Source organism: Myxocyprinus asiaticus, chromosome 34, assembly GCF_019703515.2.
Source record: "Myxocyprinus asiaticus isolate MX2 ecotype Aquarium Trade chromosome 34, UBuf_Myxa_2, whole genome shotgun sequence".
Classification (NCBI taxonomy): domain Eukaryota; kingdom Metazoa; phylum Chordata; class Actinopteri; order Cypriniformes; family Catostomidae; genus Myxocyprinus; species Myxocyprinus asiaticus.
Genome location: NC_059377.1, coordinates 39,256,167 through 39,281,567, shown reverse-complemented (window position 1 = coordinate 39,281,567; position 25,401 = coordinate 39,256,167). Strand labels below are relative to the sequence as shown.

At 37.8% G+C, this 25,401-nt stretch overlaps 1 protein-coding gene across 1 annotated transcript in view; it reads left to right on the top strand.

Annotated features, from left to right (window-relative positions):
* The window catches only part of kcnk9 (potassium channel, subfamily K, member 9), a 51,895-nt gene extending 38,075 nt beyond the window's left edge, over nt 1-13,820 (top strand). Inside the window, exons 2-3 of the mRNA XM_051670211.1 lie at nt 11,801-12,466; nt 12,512-13,820. Of these exons, the coding sequence (XP_051526171.1) occupies nt 11,801-12,466; nt 12,512-12,717 (872 nt within the window). The 3' untranslated portion in view covers nt 12,718-13,820. The remainder of the gene's footprint in view (nt 1-11,800; nt 12,467-12,511) is intronic.
* The last annotated feature ends 11,581 nt before the right edge of the window (nt 13,821-25,401 follow it).

The following is a 25,401-nucleotide window of genomic DNA, read 5'->3' as shown; positions in this document are numbered from 1 at the left end:
AACTGTACCGTGATGAATTAAATAGAATCATTCTGAATTGAAACAAAAAATAGCATTAAAGTGTTTAGAATTTAAATTAATCTTAAGTGAAGTGCACTGAACTGAATGGAACAGAGTTGAACTATATTGAAACTGAACTGACGAAATGTAATTGAATTGGACTGAACTGTACTGAATTGGTCCGGGTGGCACATTTGGCGTTTTTTTCTTGATCCTAAGAAAGTTTTCTTTAAGTTTTGCTTGCTTCAAGTACTTGCAAAGACTACATATACACTGCACATTTATGTTTAAGAGTGAATCACTCTACACAATCATTAACCACATACCACACACAAACACATAACCACAACACACACAGATACAAACGAGACTCCATGCCAATGTTTAATTGCCTATGAAGGCTGTTACTATACACTGCAGTTCTATACTGGGCAGAGAGCAGCATGTCAGATATCAGATATGATTGTCTAAAAGGCACAGCAAGTGCTTTCAAACAACAGGAATCTGATGAGAAATTAGACGCTTCAGCCCTCAGAGAGATCTACAGCAAACAGGGTGACTGAGTTCATTAAAACACATGGCAAGATGACATTTGTGTGAGATAGAGTGTGTGCTTGTGTCCAGATGCTTTCATGCATATATGTATGTGTGTGTTTGTAGGCAAATGCATTCATGCATGAGTGTGAGAAAGAGAGAAAGACTAAGTGTGTGTGTATTCACCAACAAATTACAATTCTGTCATCATTTACTCACCCTCATGTTGTTTCAAACCCGTATGACTTTCTTTATTCTGTAGAACACAAAAGGAGGAAAAAGGAGATGTTAGGCAGGATGTCCTCAGTAACATCTCCTTTTGTGTTCCATGGAAGTAAGAAAGAGATTTTAAAGAGATCTGATTTGTGATTTTTTTTTTTTTTTTTTTTTTATTGTTTTATTTTTTTATTCAGAGTGAGCCACAGATTCAATCTGTGTGCTTTTCATCTCTAATATGTTACTCTCCATGGGGACAACCTGTGACTGCCATTACCTTAATCAGCTCTGGAACAATCAATGATGCTGCTCAACTCTGATTGGTCAGCTCCTCACCATGGTGCCAGGACATGCCCTTTACTTATTGGTTAATATGAATATTATATTTTTATGCGTAATATAATTCTAAATAATGATAATTCAATTATAATTACCCATACTTGTGGATTTGTGTAGAATGATGGGGTGAAATGCTCCACCTTTCTCTATGTACTTTTGTTCACGAATTCTAAAAACACCAAAAAAGGGCCTTACTTAGCTATCTAAATATGGAAATACCATAGACTTCATGTGTGTATATAGTATATATATATATATATATATATATATATATATATATATATATATATATATACAGTTGTGCTCAAAAGTTTGCATACCCTGGCAGAAATTGTGAAATTTTGGCATTGATTTTGAAAATATGACTGATCATGTCTTTTATTTAAGGATAGTGATCATATGAAGCCATTTATTATCACATAGTTGTTTGGCTCCTTTTTAAATCATAATGATAACCGAAATCACCCAAATGGCCCTGATCAAAAGTTTACATACCCTTGAATATTTGGCCTTGTAACAGACACACAAGGTGACACACACAGGTTTAAATGGCAATTAAAGGTTAATTTCCCATGCCTGTGGCTTTTAAAATTGCAGTTAGTGTCTGTTTAAATAGTCAATGAGTTTGTTAGCTCTCACGTGGATGCACTGAGCAGGCTAGGTACTGAGTCATGGGGAGCAGAACAGAACTGTCAAAAGACCTACGTAACAAGGTAATGGAACTTTATAAAGATGGAAAAGGATAGAAAAAGATATCCAAAGCCTTGAAAATACCAGTCAGTACTGTTCAATCACTTATTAAGAAGTGGAAAATTCGGGGATCTCTTGATACCAAGCCAAGGTCAGGTAGACCAAGAAAGATTTCAGCCACAACTGCCAGAAGAATTGTTTGGGATACAAAGAGTAACCCACAGGTAACCTCAGGAGAAATACAGGCTGCTCTGTAAAAAGACGGTGTGGTTGTTTCAAGGAGCACAATACTTGCTGACCCCTCTCCAAACATAGCGTTTATGGTTGTGACCACAAAAAAGCCCGGTTACAATATGCCCGACAACACCTTGACACGCCTCACAGCTTCTGGCACACTGTAATTTGGAGTGACGAGACCAAAATAGATCTATTTTGGTCTCATCACTCCAAATTACAGTGTGCCAGAAGCTGTGAGGCGTGTCAAGGTGTTGTCGGGCATATTGTAACCGGGCTTTTTTGTGGTATTGGCTTCTTTCTGGCAACTCGACCATGCAGCTCATTTTTGTTCAAGTATCGTCGTATTGTGCTCCTTGAAACAACCACACTGTCTTTATCCAGCGCAGCCTGTATTTCTCTTGAGGTTACCTATGGTTTTTTCTTTGTATCCCAAACAATTCTTCTGGCAGTTGTGGCTGAAATCTTTCTTGGTCTACCTGACCTTGGCTTGGCATATCCTGGCAGAATATTTTAAAATATCTCTCTCAGTTCATTTCAGAGTTTAAATTTTGCTATTACTTTTCACTTTATTGCATAGTCCTCACTTTGGTTTAAGATTGAAACTTCAGGATAAGACTAAAGATATTATATCCTCATTTGACAGAAACATATTGAATGGTGTCAACCCCAGCTACATTTTTGTAAGGGCTCTCTCTCTCTCTCTCTCTCTCTCTCTCTCTCTCTCTCTTAAATACACAAAGACACACAGACATACACATTCACACACCTGGGACTGCACGTGTTACTGCAGCAACAGAATAATGAGATTATCAAATCACAACAAACATGATGTCTGTCCAGACTGAAGGAAAACAACAAATCTCAACATCATCAAAATGGCACAGACAGCCTGATCTGAGGAATAAAAACAGAGATTGTGACAAATTAATGTTGTGAAGTGATAAAAAGTAATTGAGCTTTCATGTATCTCTTCATTCAATGTCTTAAATTCATGCACATTTCTTCACTGCAGTATACAACTGTATCAGGCGGCAGATCATGTGAGCATCACTCTCGGCACTCCCACTGGTAGTCTGTGCATCACATCAGTGCTCATTTGAATAAAGTTAACCTCAATCAGTTTTGTTGCATCATGAATGGTTACTGTCGCTCATGTCACCTCAAATCACCAACTCCTATTTGAAAAGGAATAACTTCCACTAGCTTTGTTGCTGCAAATCGCTGTCAGAAAGAATTTACCATTATCGCTGGGTTTTGCCAGTTCACTGTTTATTTGTCTTAATGGGTGTTATTGGTCTCTAACGTTATCTGTATAAAATAACGATTCATATGCAGTGCTGACAAGTCCGATTCATTTTAGTGAAATGGTTTGTTTTGATGGTTCCTATTCATGAATCTGTTAAAAAAGATTATTCACATACCCTATTCGTTTCAGTATCTACACAGAAGTCCCTGTGCAGCATTTAGGCCTACATCTTTTTGTAGTGGAATATTTAGTTAAATTCTGCTGTTTCTCACTATGTTTTCAACTCAGTTATATAGATTAGCTTGCTTCCAATTTTTTATTTATTTATTTAATTATTTTTATTTAGTCTCAATGTACCAATTCAAGCTTAATGCTGTCACCCTAATTGAAATCATCAGTTTTTGTGCCAGACAAAAACTGTATCTGAAGAAAATATTGCCTCCATGAGTAGTTCACTGTAGTTTAACTGCATTAACTTATGAGTAGCTTACACAGTAGCTCGGAAAGCAACAGTTGCCGCAGAAGCAACAGTTCCCAACAACACTGATGTTGTGTTGCGTCAGTTTTATAGAAGGTCTTACCCTCCCCTCTTCATGATAGCATGCAGATTTAATCGAAAATCTAACCTGAGAGTAAATAACAGCAATAAGTCAGTTGTTGTGGTTGTGATGTGATTGTGAATATTATTGCATCAATGAATCAAATCTGCCAATAATGACTCATTTCAAGTAATTACCACACAGGTTATGAAAGGTGCCAGAGCTCAGTATAGTGCTTGTGTAATGAGAAAGAAGAGGCAGTGGAGACTCAACACAGATGCTCAGGCAGAAACCTGACAAATGCATAATGCAAAATGTTCAAGGAGATACTATTATTATTATGAAATTCATTAATAAAAAATAAAAAAAATGTATTATATTTTTTTGTCTAATAATGGCTTTATATATGTATAATATTTTAAAATAAGTAATTCTTCACTTAGTAATTCTAATAATATTGTTTTTTTCTGTGCTTCTCTGTATATTTGTTTTTAGTCAGTATTCTTGCTTAACTAAAACAGAAAAATCATATAAATAGACTACGCAAAACTCCAGGCAAACTGAACACCCTGATGTTTGGTTTTAAAATACTGTTGACTACTGAATGCTGCAATAGTGTAGTTTATTTTGAATCTGAATCATGTTTAAGCCCAAAGTATACTTCGCATATCCGCGTTCCACAACGGTCCACGCACAGTCCGCATGACGTAATTTCGTCATCGGGAGTGTCCGCACAGATTTTTGAGATAGAAGAGTCCACTAGGTGGCAATATGCACAGTTGGGCTGTACTGTCAAGCAGCAGTCAAAGAACATATCCTTCTCCATCGTTTTGTTGTTGTTGTTCTTGCTTCCTCTAATGACGGATCCTCGGTTTTTCTTCTTCTTTATCCTTCAGAGTGGAAGTCCATAAATGTCATGACTCGGTGCTGCCCTCTAATGTCTGGTAGTGTATAACAAAGCAATTGTGAGGTATACTTTCAAAGCTGTGCACACAAATCTGCACAAGACAGAATGGAATGCGCAAAGTGAAGTATACCTGGGCCTTTACAGTTACCCATGCATTCCTCCCATTAACTCAGTTTATGTTATAGCGAGAGAGGCCACACATACACCGCAGTATCACTAAGCTCATCAACATTCAGGGCTGGAACGCAAGCCCAACCGTGTAAAAGGTCAACCCATTGCCAAAGATAGCGATAAAATTGCTTTCAAATTCTCGCAGAATTGGAGCTGTGCAAGGCTCTGCATTGACAGTAAATGAACCGCATATGAGCATCAGCTGTAATCTCCTCACACCCCACTCAAGTGCTCATGCTAAAGCAAGCGTTCGTCTTCAAAAAGAGGAGGACTGCCACAGAGTTGCAATGTAAATTATGAATCGAATATTATAAAAACTGCGCAATCCACGTGAAGGAGGGACTCGAGATATATAGATAAATCACATAGCAACATGCTAAAAAAAGCTTGTAACACCTTAGCAACCACAAAGCAACACCATGGCAACTACCCACAACACCCTACCATGGTGGTGGTGAGTTTTGCATGGGCAACAACCACTTATAAACAATTTTACAACCATTTTCTTCAGAAAATGTACAAATTAAGTGTAATTCTAGAATTTATTGTGACATTATGTCTTCCTCAACCTTTACTAAAGGAAAGAGGATGGTATAATGTCTTTTAAGTATCTTTCAAAACAGTAGACAAGAGTTCACCGAATTTGAGGTTGGAATGCCTTAGAGAAATTTGGCGGCCTTTATTTGACATGAAGGAAAACAAGGCTTTGAGGGACCGATGTACAGTTCGTTTAGTTGGTTGAAATAACATATAATTATCACAACCAATGTTTTCCAGAGTGGTTTGTTCCCAGTAAATTGTTTGGAAAGACATTTTCATTTTTATTTATTTTTTATTTTTTTGTCAGATGAACAATCGGTATCAAGGTACACTCTATCCCTCACAGCCTTGCTTTCATTAACAACAGCAATAATAATTATGTGAAATCTTTGGAATTACCTGCATTTATGTATAAAGTTGTCTTAAAATGTGGTTTGAGCTTCATCTAAGTTACAATAATGAACAAACACAATCTGTTTTAACTAATAACACACAAATTATTATACTGTTCTTGTACATATTGAATACCTAATTCAAACATTCACAGTGTAGGTTGGAAAAAAAGTATGTGAAACCCTAGGCTAATGATGTCAATAACAGCTCAGAAGAGTCAGGAGTTGGCAAACTGGCATCCAGTTAATGAAACGAGATTAGAGGTGTGGGTTAGAGCTACTCTGACTTATAAAAAGCACTCAAACATTTTGAGTTTGCCATTCAAAAGAAGCATCTGCTGGCATGGACCATGCCTCGCAAAAAAGAGAAGACCTACTATCAAGAAGTGTTGCTTTGCATAAAGCTGGAACGGGTTACAAAGTTATCTCAAAGAGCTTAGATATTCATCTGTTCACTTAAATGGAGATGATTTAGTACTATGGCTACTTTGCCTAGAAGTGTCCATCCAGCCAAAATGAATCAAAGGGCTCACCGCAGAATGCTCAATGAGCTAGTGACAGCTAAATACTTGAAGGAATCATTGGAATGGGTTAACATCTCTCTTCATGTGTCTACTCTATGGAAAACATTACAAAGGCATGGTGTCCATGGTCGGGACACCACGAAGGAAGCCACTGCTTTCCAACAAAAACATTGATGTTTTTCATTGATGTTGAGATTTGTCAAACACCACCTTGGCACTCCACAACGCTACATGGAAAATGTTTAGTAGACTAATGAAACTACGGTTGAATTGTTTGGGAAGAACACACAGTGCTATGTATGGCATGAAAAAGTGCACCGCATACCAACATGATAACATCATCCCAATGTTGAATTACAGTGGAGAGAGCATCATGATTTAGGGATGCTTTGCTGCATCAGAGCCCAGACCTTAACCCAAAAGAAATGCTGTGGAATGACCTAAAGTGAGCCGTTCACACCAGACATCGTAAGAATGTGCCTTAGCTGAAGCAGTTCTGTTAGGAAAAATGGTCCAAAACATTGTGCAGGTCTAATCCTCTAAAACAATTATAATTGTTTGTGTGTTGTTAGCTTAAGCACATTGTGTTTGTCTATATTTGTGACTTTGAAGATGAGATCACATTTTACCACCAATTAATGCAGAATCCAGCTTATTCTAAAGGGTTCACAAAAGTTTTTTTTGCCCTGACTAAGGTCAATGATATGCTAAATTTGGAAACAATACTGACCTATACCATGGAAAGTACAGTTTACAGGACAGATTTTCTCAGGACATTACATGTTTGTGAAACGGAAACCAAGGACTTCAGCGTTAATGCCTTGCCGAATTTCCTGCAGATTGTGCATATTTAAGAATGGTTCTTGGATAGTTCACCCAAAAATTTAAAATCTGTTATAATTTGCATCTCCAGAACACAAAAGAAGATGTTTTAATGAAGATATCCTTCCAGCTTTTCGATAAAATGGCAGGTAACATACGAAAGGCTAAACAATGAAACTTCTCAAGTGGAAAAGCTTCTCTAGCACTCATGAACTTGCAACGGGCGTCAAGATTTTTGATGAAAAATGACTTAAATTGTCGAGTGTTTCTCACCAAAGCCCATCGTATGCCTTCAGAAGACTGAAGAATATGACACATGAGTCACATTAACTACTTTTATGACACTTTTGGGTGCTTTCTTAAGCTTTACAGTGAGGCACTATTCACTACCGTTGTACTGAAAAGACGGACCACGATATGCACTAAAACATCATCTTTCGTGTTTCACATAAGAACGAGAGTCATACAAGTTTGAAACAACATGAGGAAGAATTTAAATTTTTGGGTGAATTATTCCATTTAGGATAAAGCTCTCCAAAAGTCTTAAAAAATAAAACCACAAGAACAGAATGTGCTCTTAAATTCAACGTTCAATTACTGGCAGCTCCACAGTGTGTTACACCATTAATGTGCAGCTGTATTGAGTTTATTTTTATTCTCATAGATCAGTCATATGTATAAAGCCAATTCTATCAAAGTGCACTTTAACACTGCAACCTATTGACCCAAGCAGTATTATTCTCCAATACAGCACCCTAGCTGTGAGTGAAAACATGAAATTACATAGACTTATTTCCAACATGTGCGTTTGAGTGTGCACATGAGGTCAAAAGAGCAACTCCAACACAGTACTCAGTGAAAAAGAAAAGTAAATCTCCCTGGTGCCGCTTGCAAATCGAATCGATCCGGCTTGACTTCTATAATCAGAATCCATAACGGCATGCTCGAGTGGGCAGGTGGCCTTCAGGGGAGAACTGCACGATCAGTCCTTACAAGTCCAAAAGATCAGTAAAAGCTGATTAAGTTCGCAAATGTGCATGGCAGGAGTTGTGCCGTGTGGTTGTAATGTGTAATGGTAATGAATGCATGTATTTGTGAGTGTTGAGCACTGCTGCGTGGGCGGTCCAGTGGGCGGCTTGCATTCACAAGGTTTTGAAGAGGCTACATGTCAATGGGATGCATTCTCATTAAATATGTTGCTATTTCTGTAGGGATTATGGTTGCCTTTTTTTTGTTGTTGTTTTTGTTTTTTTGGCTCGACAGTTACTTATAGGTGCAGATAAAAAACTGTAAAAGGATACGTCACCCAAAAATGAAAATTATGTTGAAAGAAAGAAAGTCACGGTACAAAAATTAGGTTGATTAAATGAAGACAGAATTTTCATTTTTGGGTTAACTTCCATTGGTTAACCCTCATTGAGACTCACTATTGTAAAAATGCAACATGTTTCAAGAGATTAAATAATATTTATTTTTCACTTAATATGTGCTAAAACTACATACACAACAACAGCTCACACTCTGAAATGTGTCATGGAACATATTGAATTTGAATCTCCCAGCATACCAAAGTCAGTCAGTCATTTTTATTTGTATAGCGCTTTTCACAACACACATCATTTCAAAGCAGCTTTACAGAAAATATGCTTTAACAGAAAAAGAAGCTCTAATATAGTAATGTCATCGAGTCATAATAGTGCAGTTAAATAAAAACATGATTGTAAATTGTGCCTTAAAATAAATAATAAAATAAATAAAGTAGAAAATAATATTTGTATATAGACCCCCAGTGAACAAGCCAAAGGTGACTGTGGCAAGGAACACAAAAATCCATAAGATGTTGGTTAATGGGAAAAAATAACCGTGGGGGAAACCAGGCTCACTGTGGGGGCCAGTTCCCCTCTGGCTAAACAGCATGAATATAATGCAAATATTAATTATTTATGTAGTACATGTCATGATTTAAAATTAGTAAACTACAGTAAGTAAGTTTTAGAGGCCAATGTTTAAACAAAAAGATTTTGTATGAATTGTAAGATTAATGATTAAAGTCTTAGAAGTCCATCCTGAACTAACTGCAGAAAAGAATACAGATACATTGTCCTTTGTTATTGTGTTATTGTTTATTATGTATGTATTCTTTTTAAGAGTGTAGTCCATCCTTTGATCAAGGTGATGCAGGCAGAGGTCAGTGAGGTGCACTGCATTTCGACTGCAGGCTTGTGGCAGATTCATTTCCGGTGAAGTCCATCTTAAGTCCAATTTTCAGGTTGTGTCCAGTGAAGTATCCCATATCTGATGGTTGGTGTAGGCATCGACTGATCTTCTGTGAAGTCCATCATAGTAGACTGAAGTGATATCTGGCTGGCACTGGCTGCAGTTAGTCATCCTCAGTCAGCAAAAAGTCATAAAACATGGTCTCTATCTGTTAATTCCATTGTTGACTGTTTTGGATATATAGCATATATAGCATTTCATTGCTGATTTTATTTTTTAAACCAGCCTATGTTAGTTTGCTGGTCTTAGCTGGTTTAAGATGGTGTAGCTGGTCTTCTAGCTGGGCCAGAGACTATTTAGCAGAAACGGGCCACTTCTATTAAAATGAATGGGAGAAATTGGAACGCCCAATGGTCAACGGATTTAGAAAGGAAGTCCCGCCTTACAGGTAAAAGAGCCAATCACCTTTTAGATAAAGACATCGCCTGTCAATCAACTCGAGAATGCGCAGGCGGATTAGCTATACAAGCTGGGAAAATTGCTTTTTTTTATCGTAATCTGAGGTAAAGAAACACAATTTATGATTCCAGTGTTGTCAGATTTTACTGCTGATTTGAAATATGTTTGTTGATCGTAATCTTGACCAACCGTTTTGGAGATTTTGGTCTTTCCCCATTCAAGTAGATAGGAGCTGCACTTTCATGACTGGAAATAGCTTTCCGTGAGCGTCCAAAGAAGGCCGCCATTGGACTGACTTGCTAGAGAGACTTTGGACTGGCTAAGCTGGTGTTCAGTTGGTTTATCTGGTCAGCTAGCTTGCCTTTTAAACCAGCAAACCAGACCAAGGAGAACAGCTAAGTCCAGAAAAACATCTGGTCCATTAGTCTGGTATAAGATAACCGTTTTTTTCTTTTCGGTAGAGGAAGCTAGCAAAACCCCTGCATTCGTTTATTGCACCTTGGTAAAAACACAATGTTTTGAGCTCGAAATCATTCTTTTAAGAAAACACTTAACTGTACTTAACGTACAGTTTAGCATTTTTGAAGAAGCCCTTTGTAGCAAAACAACAACAGCAACGCTAGCTCTTTGGATCTTTTTCATTGCTAATGAAAGAGAGAAAATTATTACCTGTTTTGGCGTAGTGTGGTGAGATGTAATACATTTTTACTAAAGCCTTGTCAATTCTTTTCCTCCTCATCAGCAAATATTGCATTAGAACAGTAAGCTAGCTTCAATGTGAGTCAGCAAATTTAGCCTTTTTACTTCTAGAAGAAGTCTAATTAAGCTAAAAGCTTTACTGGCTCTGCCAGCCTTCTTTTCTTTCTTTTGTAAACCTATAATGCATACACTTCCTTTCTCTGCCCCTTCACCAGCAGGCCATGGGGGGATGGGGGGCTGGCACTAATTGGACACCCCGTCTAATCTCTGAGCCCAGAAAAAGATCAAAGACGCACCTGGTTTTGTGTGACATATACTCAATGCCTGTTTTGGCTAAGCAAGTGCATGACTCAGCTCACATTATCTGCTTGAGTGTGCTTGTAGGAGAAGCCAAGTTTTGGGCAACTTCCGCTTCTTGAAACTGGTTGATTGGCTTCTTGGAATTCGGTAAGGATGATAGAAGATACAGGTATTGGACACCCACCAGAAAACAACTGGATCGGAGTGTGAAAGCATGTTGTTAGTTTCTGCTTCCAGCTCACCATACATATTTCCTTTTTGGTCCTCTTGAAAGTAGCTTCTCTTTCATACGACATTACAACTTTGTTATTTAGTTAATGCTTGTATTTGTATTGAATTACAGTATAGTTATCACAGGGACAGTCCTTTGGAGAAAGTTTGAGTTAAATTTCTTGCCCAAACACTTCCATTATGAGATTTTTCAGTGGTAGTTTGTAGCACCTTGGGTCCAGCAAAGAAGCTTTTCAAGAACCAGTTGCTTTATGCAGTTGGCTAATGGCAATGCAGTTGTTTGGAGATTAAAAAAAAGTTCAAGATGTTACATTGTAGGTTCTTCAGATCAGTGTACTGGTTTCTGGGTTCTTTCCAGTGCATAGATGGGCTTTCGATAAAACTAGATAGTAAAAAGTTCAATTTTGTGAAACTCTTATTTTCCAATGGGGTAAGAAATATAAACTTAATTTAAATGGAAAACAAGTTTATTTTTCTTAACCCATTTGCAAATTGTTTTCTCTTGTTTTAAGTATAAACCTCACTAAATTTTGTTAGATTTCTCTTTAAACAAGACCTACTATCATGTGTCATTTTGATTTTCACATTAACTAATCTTGATTTAAAGATATTTCGATATTTTTCCTGGAAAACGAGACAAAAATTCTGCGTAAGATTTTTTCTCAGTACAGTCAATATTTAAGTGTTGTTGGTAGTGTTATCTTTGATCTGATTTCTGTTCTCTCTTTGGTCTTTAGGTTATGGCCATGCGGCTCCAGGCACAGATGCAGGAAAGGCGTTTTGCATGTTTTATGCAGTGTTGGGCATCCCTCTCACACTAGTGATGTTTCAAAGTCTCGGCGAGAGGATGAACACCTTTGTCAAGTACCTGCTCAAGCGCATCAAAAAGTGCTGCGGGATGCGCATCACGGACGTCTCCATGGAGAACATGGTGACCGTAGGGTTCTTCTCCTGCATGGGAACGCTTTGTATTGGAGCGGTGGCTTTCTCCCACTATGAGGACTGGAGTTTCTTTCAATCCTATTATTATTGTTTTATAACGCTCACCACAATTGGGTTTGGGGACTTTGTAGCCCTGCAGAAGAACAGAGCCTTGCAGAGAAAGCCACTCTACGTGGCCTTCAGCTTCATGTACATCTTAGTTGGGCTGACGGTGATTGGAGCATTTCTCAATTTGGTGGTGTTGCGTTTCCTGACCATGAACAGCGAGGACGAACGGCGGGATGCGGAGGAGAGAGCCTCTCTTGTGGGAAACCGTAGTAGCATGATTATCCACATCCAGGAGGACACACTTCAGAGGAGTCGACGGAGACGAGAGCAGCAGCAACAACGCTACAGATCAGAAGTCACCAATCTCCAATCTGTGTGCTCATGCATGCATTACCATTCACATGAGTTTGGGAGTTCAGTCGGGCTTGGGTTAGGCATCGGAGGAGGCGGAGGCGGAGGGGGTGCATTTCCGCACCAGAACTCGTTCGGCTCCCAGTTGAGTCCGCATCAGTACCACCACTCGACGGTGTCCTACCACATTGAGGAAATCTCGCCGAGCACATTGAAAAATAGCTTCCTACCCTCACCTATCAGCTCTGTCTCACCAGGGCTGCACAGCTTCATGGAAAACCTCCGATTGATGAGACGACGCAAGTCCATTTGAGGCCAAATGTCACTTGGTTTGGGTTTCTCGAGAATGCGGTATTTATTCAATAATCGCAATCACACACATCCAATGCTGCTGCTCTCCCAAACTGCAATCCTGCTCTTTGTCCTTTTGTTTTGGCTCGTGCGAGATAATAAACATGCAGAAGTAATGTCAGACCATGTGAGCAGGATGGTTGATTGGATGATGGATATACAGCATATGAATTTGCTGATTTAGAAAAAGCATGAAGCATGGATATCTATTTTTGCAGAAAAACAGCACCTGGGCCTTCTTTGCCCATTTGAGCAGCACCCAAACAGCAGGTTTGGATCTACTATAACCCTGATATCATATCAGATGATGCACACTTGAGTTTTGAATAATAAAGAGGGAGATATATAATTTTTTAAAGGGACATGTGAAAAAGCGTGTTTTATCATATGGTGAGCAGCCTCTGGTTCTTTATGAAATTCAAGTGCCACACCACCGAAGGAGATATTAAGATTAAAAAAAAACTGCTTTGAAAAGGACTACACTGTATCAGGTATTGTTTTCTATAAGCAATTCTATTTAAGACATTAATTCACATCATGCCAAAATATTGTTGCCAACCATTGCATGTGCATTTGATGTACATCATTGTTTGCGTTATCTTTTGTTTTTTAGTTTTCGTTTCGTTAATTTAAATTGAAAGCTTTTGTAAATTATACATGTATGTAGAGACATTCCAAGTGCGTTATATCTAAATGTTACAGATGGAAGACAGCAAAAGTCGGTTTAAAGAAAAGAATTGCATGTACTTCGTTTAAACTGGTATGCATATACTGTCAAAAAGGGAAAGTGATCGCTACCTTAGCACTGGATCCGATATAATAAGCAAATATTCCTTTAAAGTATTTTTTGAAATAAAAGTTGAATTTCTGCCTCTAAAATGTCAAATAATTGAAACACCAATCTCAAGGGCATTTAAAAAGACTCACAATGGAAACATACTGACATCACCAATGATTGTTATTCATCGTTATTTATATAAACAACAGCACGTTGACTTATTATTCCATTGTGAACAGATTCAAATGTATAATGTATGTTATAACCCTAGTAATGATTGCTTTGCTTTCAATCATAGCCATGGCATTTATTTTTGAATTAAAATGATTTCAATGCATCAATAAATGCAGTTATATATGTATTTTACACTTTAATTATGTCTTTCGAGAAAGCCCTAAAAACAAGATGGTTCTTTATAGCTCAAAGATTGCTATGGTATTGTTTGAGAAACGTAGTGCACCTCTTTTAGCTGAATGGTCGGGATGTAATCAACAGCTCTCATTCTCTAGTTGTAAAAGAGAATGAGACTTCCCACTTACCAAATAGTATCTTTGATTTCCAAAATAACAGCAATTATGCCATTTTTATTTTAAGATTTTTCACTGGTTTACAATGTTGAACTGTTTCCTGAAATATAATATCTGCATAATCATTACAGTAAGGATTATCCAATAAACAGAGTTGGAGTCAAGACCAGACCAATACCAGACCCACTAAGACGCAGACCAATACAAGACCTCCTAAGAATGAGACCCCGACCAATACCAGGCCCCCTAAAGCCAAGACCCATACCAATACCAATACCAGACCCCATAAGACCGAGACCCAGAATAATACCAGACCCCATAAGACCCAGATCAATACCAGAACTCCTAAGATTCAGACCCAGACCAATAACAGAGTCCCTAAGACCAAGACCAAGACCCAGACCAATACCAGACCCCATAAGACTGAGACCCAGAACAATACCAGACCCCATAAGACCCAGATCAATACCAGAACTCCTAAGATTCAGACCCAGACCAATAGCAGAGTCCCTAAGACCAAGACCCAGACCAATACGAGAACCCATAGGATCCAGACCAATACCAGAATCTCAAAGACCAAGACCTAAACCAACACCAGACCCCAAAAGACCCAGACAGATACCAGAGCCCCTAAGATTCAGACCCAGATCAATACCAGATCCCCTAAGACCAAGACCCAGACCAATACCAGACCCCATAAGACCAAGACCCAGATCAATACCAGTTCCAATAAAACCCAGACCAAAGCCAGACCCCCTAAGTTTCAGACCAATGCCAGACTCCCAAAGACCCAGACTTATATCAGACCCCTTGAGACCCAGACCAATGTCAGACCCTATAAGACCCAGGCCAAGATTAGAGCCCTCAAGGCCCAGACCCAGACCAATACCAGACCCTCTAAGACTGAGACCCAGACCCCATAAGACCAAGATCCAGACCAATAGCAGACCCCCTAAAACCAAGACCCAGACCAATTCCAGACCTCTAAGACAGATACTCAGAACAATACTAGACCCCATGAGGCCCAGACCAATACCAGACCCCCTAAGACCAATAAATCCTGCCAATTCCAGACCCCCCTTAACCAAAGACCAATAGCAGAACCCCTAAGACCAAAAAAACCCAGACCAATTTCAGACCACCAAAACTACAGACCATAACATACATAACATAAGACCCATACCAATATTAGATGCCCTAAGACCCAGACAAAAAGAGACCTATTGAGACCCAGATCCAGACCAAACCCCGAGACCCAGATCCAGACCAAACCCCAAGACCCAGATCTTCCGAACAAAGATGGAATTTATTTCTGAAATGATGGTAGATGTTAATGATTACAGTAAATATTAAATAAAATTGTAAATTGCCTACAGTCTTGCCTGAGACCTAAAATGAAGCTCAAATTCCAACCAAGACTTTACAGTTGATGAGATTGAGGCCCAGACCAAGACCACGTTTATGTGGTCTTGAGAGGCCTCAAGGTTTAGACTCCAACTCTGCCAATAACCAATTAATAATCCAAATAGCATCACAAACGGTGGCTAATCTGGATTTATAAATGGATAAATAATGGCACTGGGCTTGAAGTTTGAATAACTTCCCAGATTTTCAATATGCTCTCAGATTTTGGATCCCACTGTATAGGCTATATCATTTCATTGACAATATTTCATTCTGTTATTTTTTGTATTTTTTATGAACACTTATATAATACTTTACAGTATCTTCCAGCAGGAAAACGATTGTTTTGACTCATGTGTCTCATTTGTTTACTCACAGCTACTTATATTTGTATCTTAATGCTACTGAAATCTTATTAATGCTGTCTGACCACCCACAGCAATGTGATTCATGCTGCCGGTTAAATATGACTATTCACAATAGTCACATCATCACATGTAGCTCTGTATTAATTTCTTCTGCCAATAATCTCCTACTGCAATAGAATTCATTTTTTAGGGATCTTGTAAGATCCTCCTGCATCAAATAATCTGTGTAACCCTGTTTGATTTAAGCAAGGGAATCTGTCATGTCTACGATACGGATTCAAACTCCAGACTGTCAGAACAACATAAACTGTTTATTGGTTTTGCCTTTGGGAAAACTGCAATGAGCATTTAAATTTGTTTGTTTGTCTTATTTCTTGTGTGTGCATGACATAGTGTGGGCGTCTGACCTCGTCACATGACTAGGGTGAAATTAAAAAAATTGAATTAAAAAATGTTAACTTACCTCTTCTCTTGACTGAGTGCTCTCTGATTGGTCAAGTTTCTGTGTACCATAACAGTGTGCATGAACATATCACACACATGTTTATGTAGCTATCTAAGCTAGCAAAAAAGTACCAAAAAGTGCTGTGATCTTACTATGGTTGTTTGGACATGTTCCATGGTAATACCAAATTGTTTGTACTTTTATTCCATTGTTACACTATGTTTTTGACATCCATTGTAGAAACAACATGGTATTCTGTCCAGTACCGTGAAATACCATGCAAATTCCATGGTACGTGAATACAGAAATCATTCAGAACCATTGGATATCATCCTTTCAGAATAAAATATTTAAAACAGGCCTTAGGTGGTTTAATGGTTTAGCTGGTTTAAACTGGTTTAGCCGGTCTCCTAGCCTTACGAGCTGAACACTACTCAAAATACATACCTTTAAAACCAGCAAACCATACCAGCCTGACCAGTGAAAACCAGCTTGGTGGCTGGTGGAGACCAGGAAACCATCATTGGCTGGTCTAAGCTGTTTCTTTTTAGCAGGGATAGTACTATGGTATTACCATTTAAACACCATCATTGAACAATGCTACCGCTTCAGTACATTTCAATACATTATGGCGAATAGATCAAACGCTGCGACATTTATTGCTGCTTACTGTCGTTTTGCTTTAGTTATGTATAATATGCAAACAGAAGATGTCTCTGAGTAAACAGAAGATCTCATAATGTGATTGATGTCTGTCAACACTAACATTGCATAAAATCATGTAGACTTGTGATGGGGAAAGAAATAATTACGTGGTAGAAAAGATCTTGTTTTATAGTTACCCATTACATTTATGACCCAACTCTTGTAATTTACATATCTTAGAAAAAGACATGATATGTAATAACGTTAATCACAAATATCATATTTATTCTCTGTTTATGACTTGCTGAGCAATGACTTGAAGTGGATGCAAATTCACAAGTAGGTAAGGATGGTTTAATTAATGATTACTAATAAATTAGTTCTGCTCATATTTCATTACCTTGAAACTCCCATTGTACCGAATCAATATTTTGAAGGTCACAAGCTTACAATCCAATTGCATTGTTATATAAATAATTGCATAACTATAAATAGTATAGAGAAAAGTAGGTGCCAGATTTTGGAGCAATATGGAGTAAAGTTCTAGTAGTTATGGATCAAAGTTAATTGGTGTGGATTTAGTGTGTTGTAAGCAAGAGAGAACCTGGCTGATATACAGAGGAGATAACAAAGGCAACATCACCTTCTCAATGCGTAAAATATAAATAAAGCCCATTACTGATACAACAAGATTTAAAGAAGGAAAGAAGGGGCTTAGTGTGCCTGTGAATTTCACCGCAAACCTATTTATGGAAACCACATTCTAAGTAGAAGGATATGAATCTGTCATTTTCTGGCAATAAGACGTGTGCATCTGTGTTTTTATGAGTGAGAAAAGTAGCGAGTGTTTGTTTAAGAGATGCAGTGTGGGATTCAACTATAGTTGGTGCAGTTTGTACAAGTTCCAAGTTTTTATTAACATATTTTAACGCAATAAAACACAATCAAAATGATCATTCTGATTGGATGAGCCTCATTTACTTGTGCCAAGCAACATAGCAACTTGACGCATTACTATTGAACGTGTTGAAAATTGAGATTTTCGAAAAAGCTCTCCATTACCACATACTACATTAAATGGAGGTTTCACAATTAAACAGATTAATGTGGAAGTGGCTTCACAATGAGCACAGTGCTAATTTATTATGCAAATCACAAGTGTTCTTATCAGTAACGCATTACATTAGCTAATACCTAATACTTCAAAAAAATGATAATTTTCAAGATTTTTTCAGGATCCTGACAAGGTTCCAGTCCCAAAGCTTCTTTGTTTTTTTTTTTTTTTTGTTGTTTTTTTTTTAAAAACAAACTGCTAAATTCAGCCTAAGTTGGTTATCTTGCCTTAGCTGGTTTCTGAGCCTGGTCAGTCAGGTTTTTTGGCTAATTTTAGAAGAGATTTAGGAATGTTTCAACTGGTCATGTTGGGAGACCAAACCATCTGAACAGCTTTGGCCAGACGGGGAGACCAGCATCAACCAGCTAAGACCAGCGAACCTGTTTAGGCTGGTTTTTTAGGAGGAAATCTTAGATCGCATCCACACTAATTATTCTTCTCTTGAAAGTGCATTAATTTATACAATTATGCCTCTCATCCACAGTAGAACAAAGTTTTCCTCCTCTGAAAATTTAGCATTTCAAAAAAGCTCTCCTTTACTGCATACATTGGGAAAAAAATGACGTTGGGAATTGAAATATGGAGTCTTCAAACGAAAACAGCACTCTAAAGGACCAAATATACTTCATATGAAATCGAAGAATTAATGGGTGTGATGTCATTTAGAACTAAATCTGGTGTTTTTGCTTTCATTTCGGTGGTTCATAACAGCTCATCTGAGTGAACTCTTAGAAAAAAATGTAACCGACCAAGGCCTTAATTCATTTTCATTTGAAAACACATTGAGTTTTCAGCGTTTCTGCCTCTCATCCACATTGAAACATATTTTCCTTCACCGAAAATGGAGACTTTCGAAAATGCTCTCAATTACCACATACTATGGAAAACGATGATGTTAGGAGGTTTCAAACTTAAATGAATTAATGTGAATTTGGGCATGTGGCCTTTGTCACATTGTGTTTTATACAGTGCTAATTTATTATGCTAGCACAGTGTTGTCATCAGTAACGCAGTACATTCATATATTATTTTTTACCATGATTGCGGGTTTGTCGCAAGGTTCCAATTCAGAAGGCTCTATGACATCATCGTTCCTTGTGTTCCGTGCCTCTACAGCTGGATGCCGGCCTTTATTGAGTAGGTGGAAGCGAAAGTTATGCGGTTCTATTCATCTCCTGCGGCTCCTCGCTAATTAAGCTGTCAGGCGGCTGTTTGAGGCCGGGGCTGAGCGGCAGCGTAAGAGCAGTGGTGGAGGGAGGCTGGATCTCTGCCGCTCGACCCAGCCTGTAATTTTAACGCACCTCAAAAGCACTTCAGCGCCCAGCCAAGCCACCCTAGGAGGAGAGCTAACCTCTAGCTCTGTATAAATATATATAGATATATATATATAGAAAGAGAGATGTTTCGGAAGGAACCTAAAACATAGCCTACATATATTGCACACACGCATATACAGTATGTATGCAAAACAGTGGGGACCAAATGTCTGAGACCACACTGAAAATATACATTCATTTTTATAATTTTAAACAATGAAACATCAAATGAAAAAATAAATATTTAAGATTCTGCACTATTTCTATGTCATTGATCAAATGTAAGACAATTTGTGACATTGAGCACTATTGTTTTACTGATTGTATAATTTGTATTGGAATAGATGAGCATTTTCACTTCACTGTATATGTTGCATAATGCATATGCACACACACATATACTGTATGCAACATGTTATGCATTATATATACACTACCGGTCAAAAGTTTTGAAACACTTGACTGAAATGTTTCTCATGATCTTAAAAATCTTTTGATCTGAAGGCGTATGCTTAAATGTTTGAAATTAGTTTTGAAGACAAAGGACAAAATTAAGCCACTTTCATCAGAAATGACTTAGGTATTATTTCTAGCTGAGAGCACAAACTGTTCTTTTCATTTCACAGAATATCCTTTAGCATCAGATTACCATTACATCAAATAAATTATATTTGCATAAAAAGGATTCAAATGTGCTGCTGCGAAACTCCAGAAGATAACATTTCCAAAACAAAACAAAAAAAATTATGTTCTGTATATCTTTATTCAATTCACACTATACAATGTTCTCTACTGATGAAATATCTGCACTAAACTGTTCCTGTTGGGCTGGAATAAAGGAGTTGTTCTCTCAAAAATTTTAATTCTGTCATTATTTATTCACCCACATGTTGTTCCAAGCCTGTATGCTGATTTAGAAGCTTATGGCCACTATATACTGTCATTGTGTGGAAAAGAGCAGTGTGAACATTCTTCAAAAAACTTCCCTTTGTGTTTCACGGAAGAAAGTCATACAGGTTTGAAACCAGATGAGAGTGAGCAAATAATAACAGAATTTTCATTTTTGGGTGAACTAACCATTTGAATCAGGTGACTTTAACATACAGACATTTTGTGATGGTTCAAGATTGAAACATGTAAGTATACATGTGTTCACAGTCATTGGAACTGAGTTGAGTTGGTAACAGTGGGTGTATATAAAACATATATAAATGGTGGTCAGTGGCCCCTCCACAGGAAACCAGGGACTAAATCGGAGCAATTTTGTCCTTCATGTGGCTGTTTGGAGAACTGCAGAGCCAAATGTTGTCTGTGAGTTTCTTCTCTGTGCTGTAATAGCCTTTCCTTCTCTATACACTACAGGTGTTTGGCATTCAAACAGAAACAACGCCGGACCCAGACACGTCCAATTAACTCCACATGGCATCTGACAAGAAAATCTTATTTTTTCTCCATTAGGACGGTGGGAAACATCCTGAGAAAGCTGTGGGGACAAATTTTGAGAGCTGAAGAACATGAAATTGCATGTCTTTCACCTGGCAATAGAAGAGGTTAGGACAAATTGTCACATTCTGCGGCATAAAATGACAACTTGGCGGTAACGCATAAAACAATGTTAGTAATTTTAACTGAAAAAGAATGTAAAAATGGCACAGTAAATCACTGTTAACTGATTAACTGTAATTTATCTTACTATATACAGTGGAACATTATAGTAGATTAAACAAGACAATGTGTACTTTTACAGTCAAATATTGCAAAAATTATGCATTTTCTAAGTCCAGTATGATCTCTCTGCATGATAAAATACTTTAGGCACTTCCCAATTCACACAAAATTGAACACATGAAATGCAACCCTGCCACTTACTGCAGAGCTCGACATTAAGCATTGTCATGTGTTTGCCCTTCGGACAAGTAAACTGGTCATTCACTTGTCAGAGTAAACAAATAAAGGACGTAAGAAAGAAAGAAAAAAAAAAAGCCTCCATCGTCATCATTTACACATAATAGGGATTAAGAACACAGTGCAGAAAGACAGTAAATCATTACTCACCCTCAAGCCTGTATGCATTTCTCTCTTCTGAGGATAACACAAAATTAGACTGTTGTGTTTATTGTTAGTTCATGTTAACGCATTACCAAATGTTCATTTTTGGGTAAATCATCTCTTTGAGTGTACAAGTCATTTCTCACCAGTTGCATTAAAAACAGCGGTTTAATATTGACAAAATGCATGTTATCAGATACAATCCTGAGAGAACCTTGCTGCTAAATCAGTTATGTTGTATATTCAAAACAGATATGCATATTAAAGATAGATAATATTTTCATTGTGTATAATTTATTAACATTGTTATGCTGTTTGGAAGGACGAGGGGTGTGGATCCAAAAGCAGTACTATTTAACTCGGGAGGAACAACGATGAAAATCAAACGTTGGTACAAAAGGAAACAAAACGCCACAGCAGTTTGCTGACTAACAATGAACATAACACTCTTTCACGAACACGAACCGACCAAGATTAAGGGAAACATGAGGGCTATATACATTACTGTGCAAAAGTTTTAGGCACTTGTGAAAAATGTTGCATAGGGAGGATGTCTTCAAAAATAACGAAATATATAGTTTGCATTTATCACTTAATGTCATACAAAGTCCAGTAAACATAAAAAAAAGCTAAATCAATATTTGGTGTGGCCACCTTTGCCTTTAAAACAGCACCAATTCTCCTAGGTACACCTGGACACAGTTGTTCTTGGTTGTTGGCAGATAGGATGTTCCAAGTTTCTTGGAGAATTCACCACAGTTCTTCTATCTATTTAGTCTCAATTGCTTCTCTTTATGTAATCTCAGACTGACACAATGTTCAGTGGGGGGCTTTGTAGGGGCCATGACATTTGTTGCAGGGCTCCATGTTCTTCTATTCTATTTTCAAAGTAATGTTTGGGAGTCTAACGTTTATGTTTCCTATTGACACACTAAAGCTGAAGATATAAATAACCATCTTAAGACAAATGCTTTTGTGAAACATCGTATGTGCCTAAGAATTTTGCACAGTACTGTGCACACACATGCGGGAGCTAAAGACATAAAGGAACAGCTGGGAACAACGATCAGAGGGAACTGGGAACAGGTGTGTGATGAGGATGTCTGGAAGGTGCATGAAGGGAAATGTAGTTTGGGGGAAAACTTCAAAATTCTCAGAACACAGAAAGATGACAAAAAGCGTTCACACAGTGACAGGGGTATAACCTCTGTGGTCGTGGAAGGCACAAGGGGCGAGGTCTCCAGGACCACCAAGGCTGGGGAGAAAGTGGTCTCCATTGAGCTCTGAGATGACTGGAACCAGAGTAGCCCCCCCTCACCGAAAATTCCTCTAGGGCTGGACCAGGCGTGAAAGCTGGTTCTGGGACGGACACGGGTTCAAACTCTGGCTCGTTGACTGTAGCAGGCGTGGGCTCGTTGAACGTGGCAGGCGTGATGGGATACTCTACTGCAGGAGTGTAGTCCTCCATCACTCCTACAGTGAAGGCTGATCCACTAAATAACAATGTCAGATCAATAAATTGGGCCATGGTCCAGGGGCTTTTACCATAAGGCACGAGGGACTTCACTGACTCAAACCAATCCAGAAAATGTCGTTCAAGGCCACATCATTGAAATCATCCTCGTTAGCCACCTCACAGAATTCACTCACGTAATCCTCCAGCAAGCGATTACCCTGACGCAGCCGGGAGAGTTTTACCGCTTGATTTATGTTTTTGCAGTCGGTTCTTCCGTTATGCTGTTTGAAAGGACGGGGTGAGAGGCGTGGATCCAAACGCAGTACTATTTATATTTATTTTAAAGATGAAGGAACAACGATGAAAAGCAAACATTAGTACAAAAGGGGAAAAAAAAAAAACGCCACAGCAGTTTGCTGACCAACAATGAATGTAACACTCTTTCACGAACACAAAGAACTGACCAAGACTAAGGGGAAAATGAGGGCTATATATACAAATGGGAACTAAAGATATAACAAGGAACAGCTGGGAACAATGATCAGAGGGAATTGGGAACAGGTGTGTGATGAGGATGTCTGGAAGGTGCATGAAGAGAAATGTAGTTCGGGGGAAAACTTCAACATAAAAGTCTCAGAACACAGAAAGATGACAAAAAGGGTTTACACTGTGAATAGTTTTGTCGCATCACTCGCTTATAGAGACGTGGTACAACACCATTCGTATGATCAATTAACAGGTTTATACCCGTCTATATATGTAAAATCAAAAGTTCAGTAAATAAGCTCTTCCCCACTGCTCGCACTCACAAGCTGCTGAACGCTGCACCACGAGTGAAGGCGAGAGGGAGAGAGGGCGACACGATAGAGGGAATTCCCCACATTTTGAAAGTGAAACATGCGGGAATGATTAAATTTGTGCTCAATCCCCGCAATCCCACACTAATGAGCTAACTTTTGTTATTGAGATTTTAATCAGGCTACTTGTCTGGTCGTGCAAGTAAAATTCTCTTTAACATGCCCGTTCAAAATTCCACTTGTCCCGGACAAGCGGACAAGCGTTAATGTCAAGCCCTGACTTACTGTATTAACCCTCCTGTTGACCTGGGAGAGGTAGATAATAATTTTTAAATACCACATTGTTTTTAGTATGGGAACCAAACTTTGGGAAATTGTCAAGACTATCAAAATACACATGATAATTTTATTTTATTTTTTCAGATTTTTTAATACATTTATTACTATTTTTGTAATAAAATATAACCATTTAAAAAAAGAAAAGTTACATCTTTTGAATTCGTGGGTCAATTATGACTCGGGCATCAATTGTGGCTTTATACAATATTATGTTGATTTTTATTTTTTTTTTTGTAAATCTATGAATTAGATTTTTACATATAAACACTTCATTTACATTTTGCCTCTTCCCATACTCTCTCACAATATTTTTGTCTCTCACGGGGATTCAGGGGTGGACTGGGAAGAGAAATCGGCCCTGGATTTTAAATAAAAACCGGCTGTTATTGAGCAGGGGGGATTGGGTTGCTTGGCCGTTCGGCCCCGTTTCGCAGGCGGCCCACCAGGAAATAGGCTCTCCCTATGGCCAGTCCGCCCCTGCTGGGATTCCATCTTGTTTGCAAACATGCACACACACATACTGTACAGTCACACAGAGAAACACACATTCCTGTACAAAACAGACATGAGAGATTTAACAAACATAACAAATAAACAAAATCAAAGGTACTACGGACTAAAGGGGGTGTGACCAGAGCAAAATTTCATAAAAGAATACGTTGGTTTCATAACTTTTGATCACCAAGTTGTATTGAGCAGTTATGAGTAATAGGAAATTCATTCAAATGACTAGTAATTCTTACATTAGAAGTGAATATAAATTGTATATTATGATATCTTTAGATAAAATTTCACAGAAATGTAAAAAAAAAAAAAAAAAAAAAAAGATGTCTTCACATGTATCACTCTGGTTTTGCTGTAGTTAATGTATATTTTGAAATGTCAAAGAATTTCTACATTTTATTATTTGTAAAAAAAAAAAAAAAGGCATATTAATTAATAACTTTTATATTTGTCAGTTAACATACCAAAAATATAAATCTTTTTACATGTATTTACAGTTAAGAACATATTAATGACTTACAATATAGTTTTAGATTAAAACCATCAGGTTATGAATCATGTATAAGCTTGAATTCAACCGGGTCAAAATTCAACAGGAGGGTTAAGTAATTATAATAAAAATTGATCCAACAAATATTTTTCTTTAATTTATGTAACATATTATATCAAGATCAATAACAACAAAACATTTTGTCTCGAACTGCGCAATTTTGTAATTAAGACCAAATGTGCAGCCCATTTATTTGCAGCCCTATTAACCATTCTGCTTTTATTTAATATTATTTTACACATGTTGTCTATTTCATTTTGATGTTTACTTAATGTTTACTGCACTAAAATAGCTTAATCAGAATTTAAAATTAAATAAAATAAATAAATAAATAAATATTTACTTTGACATCCT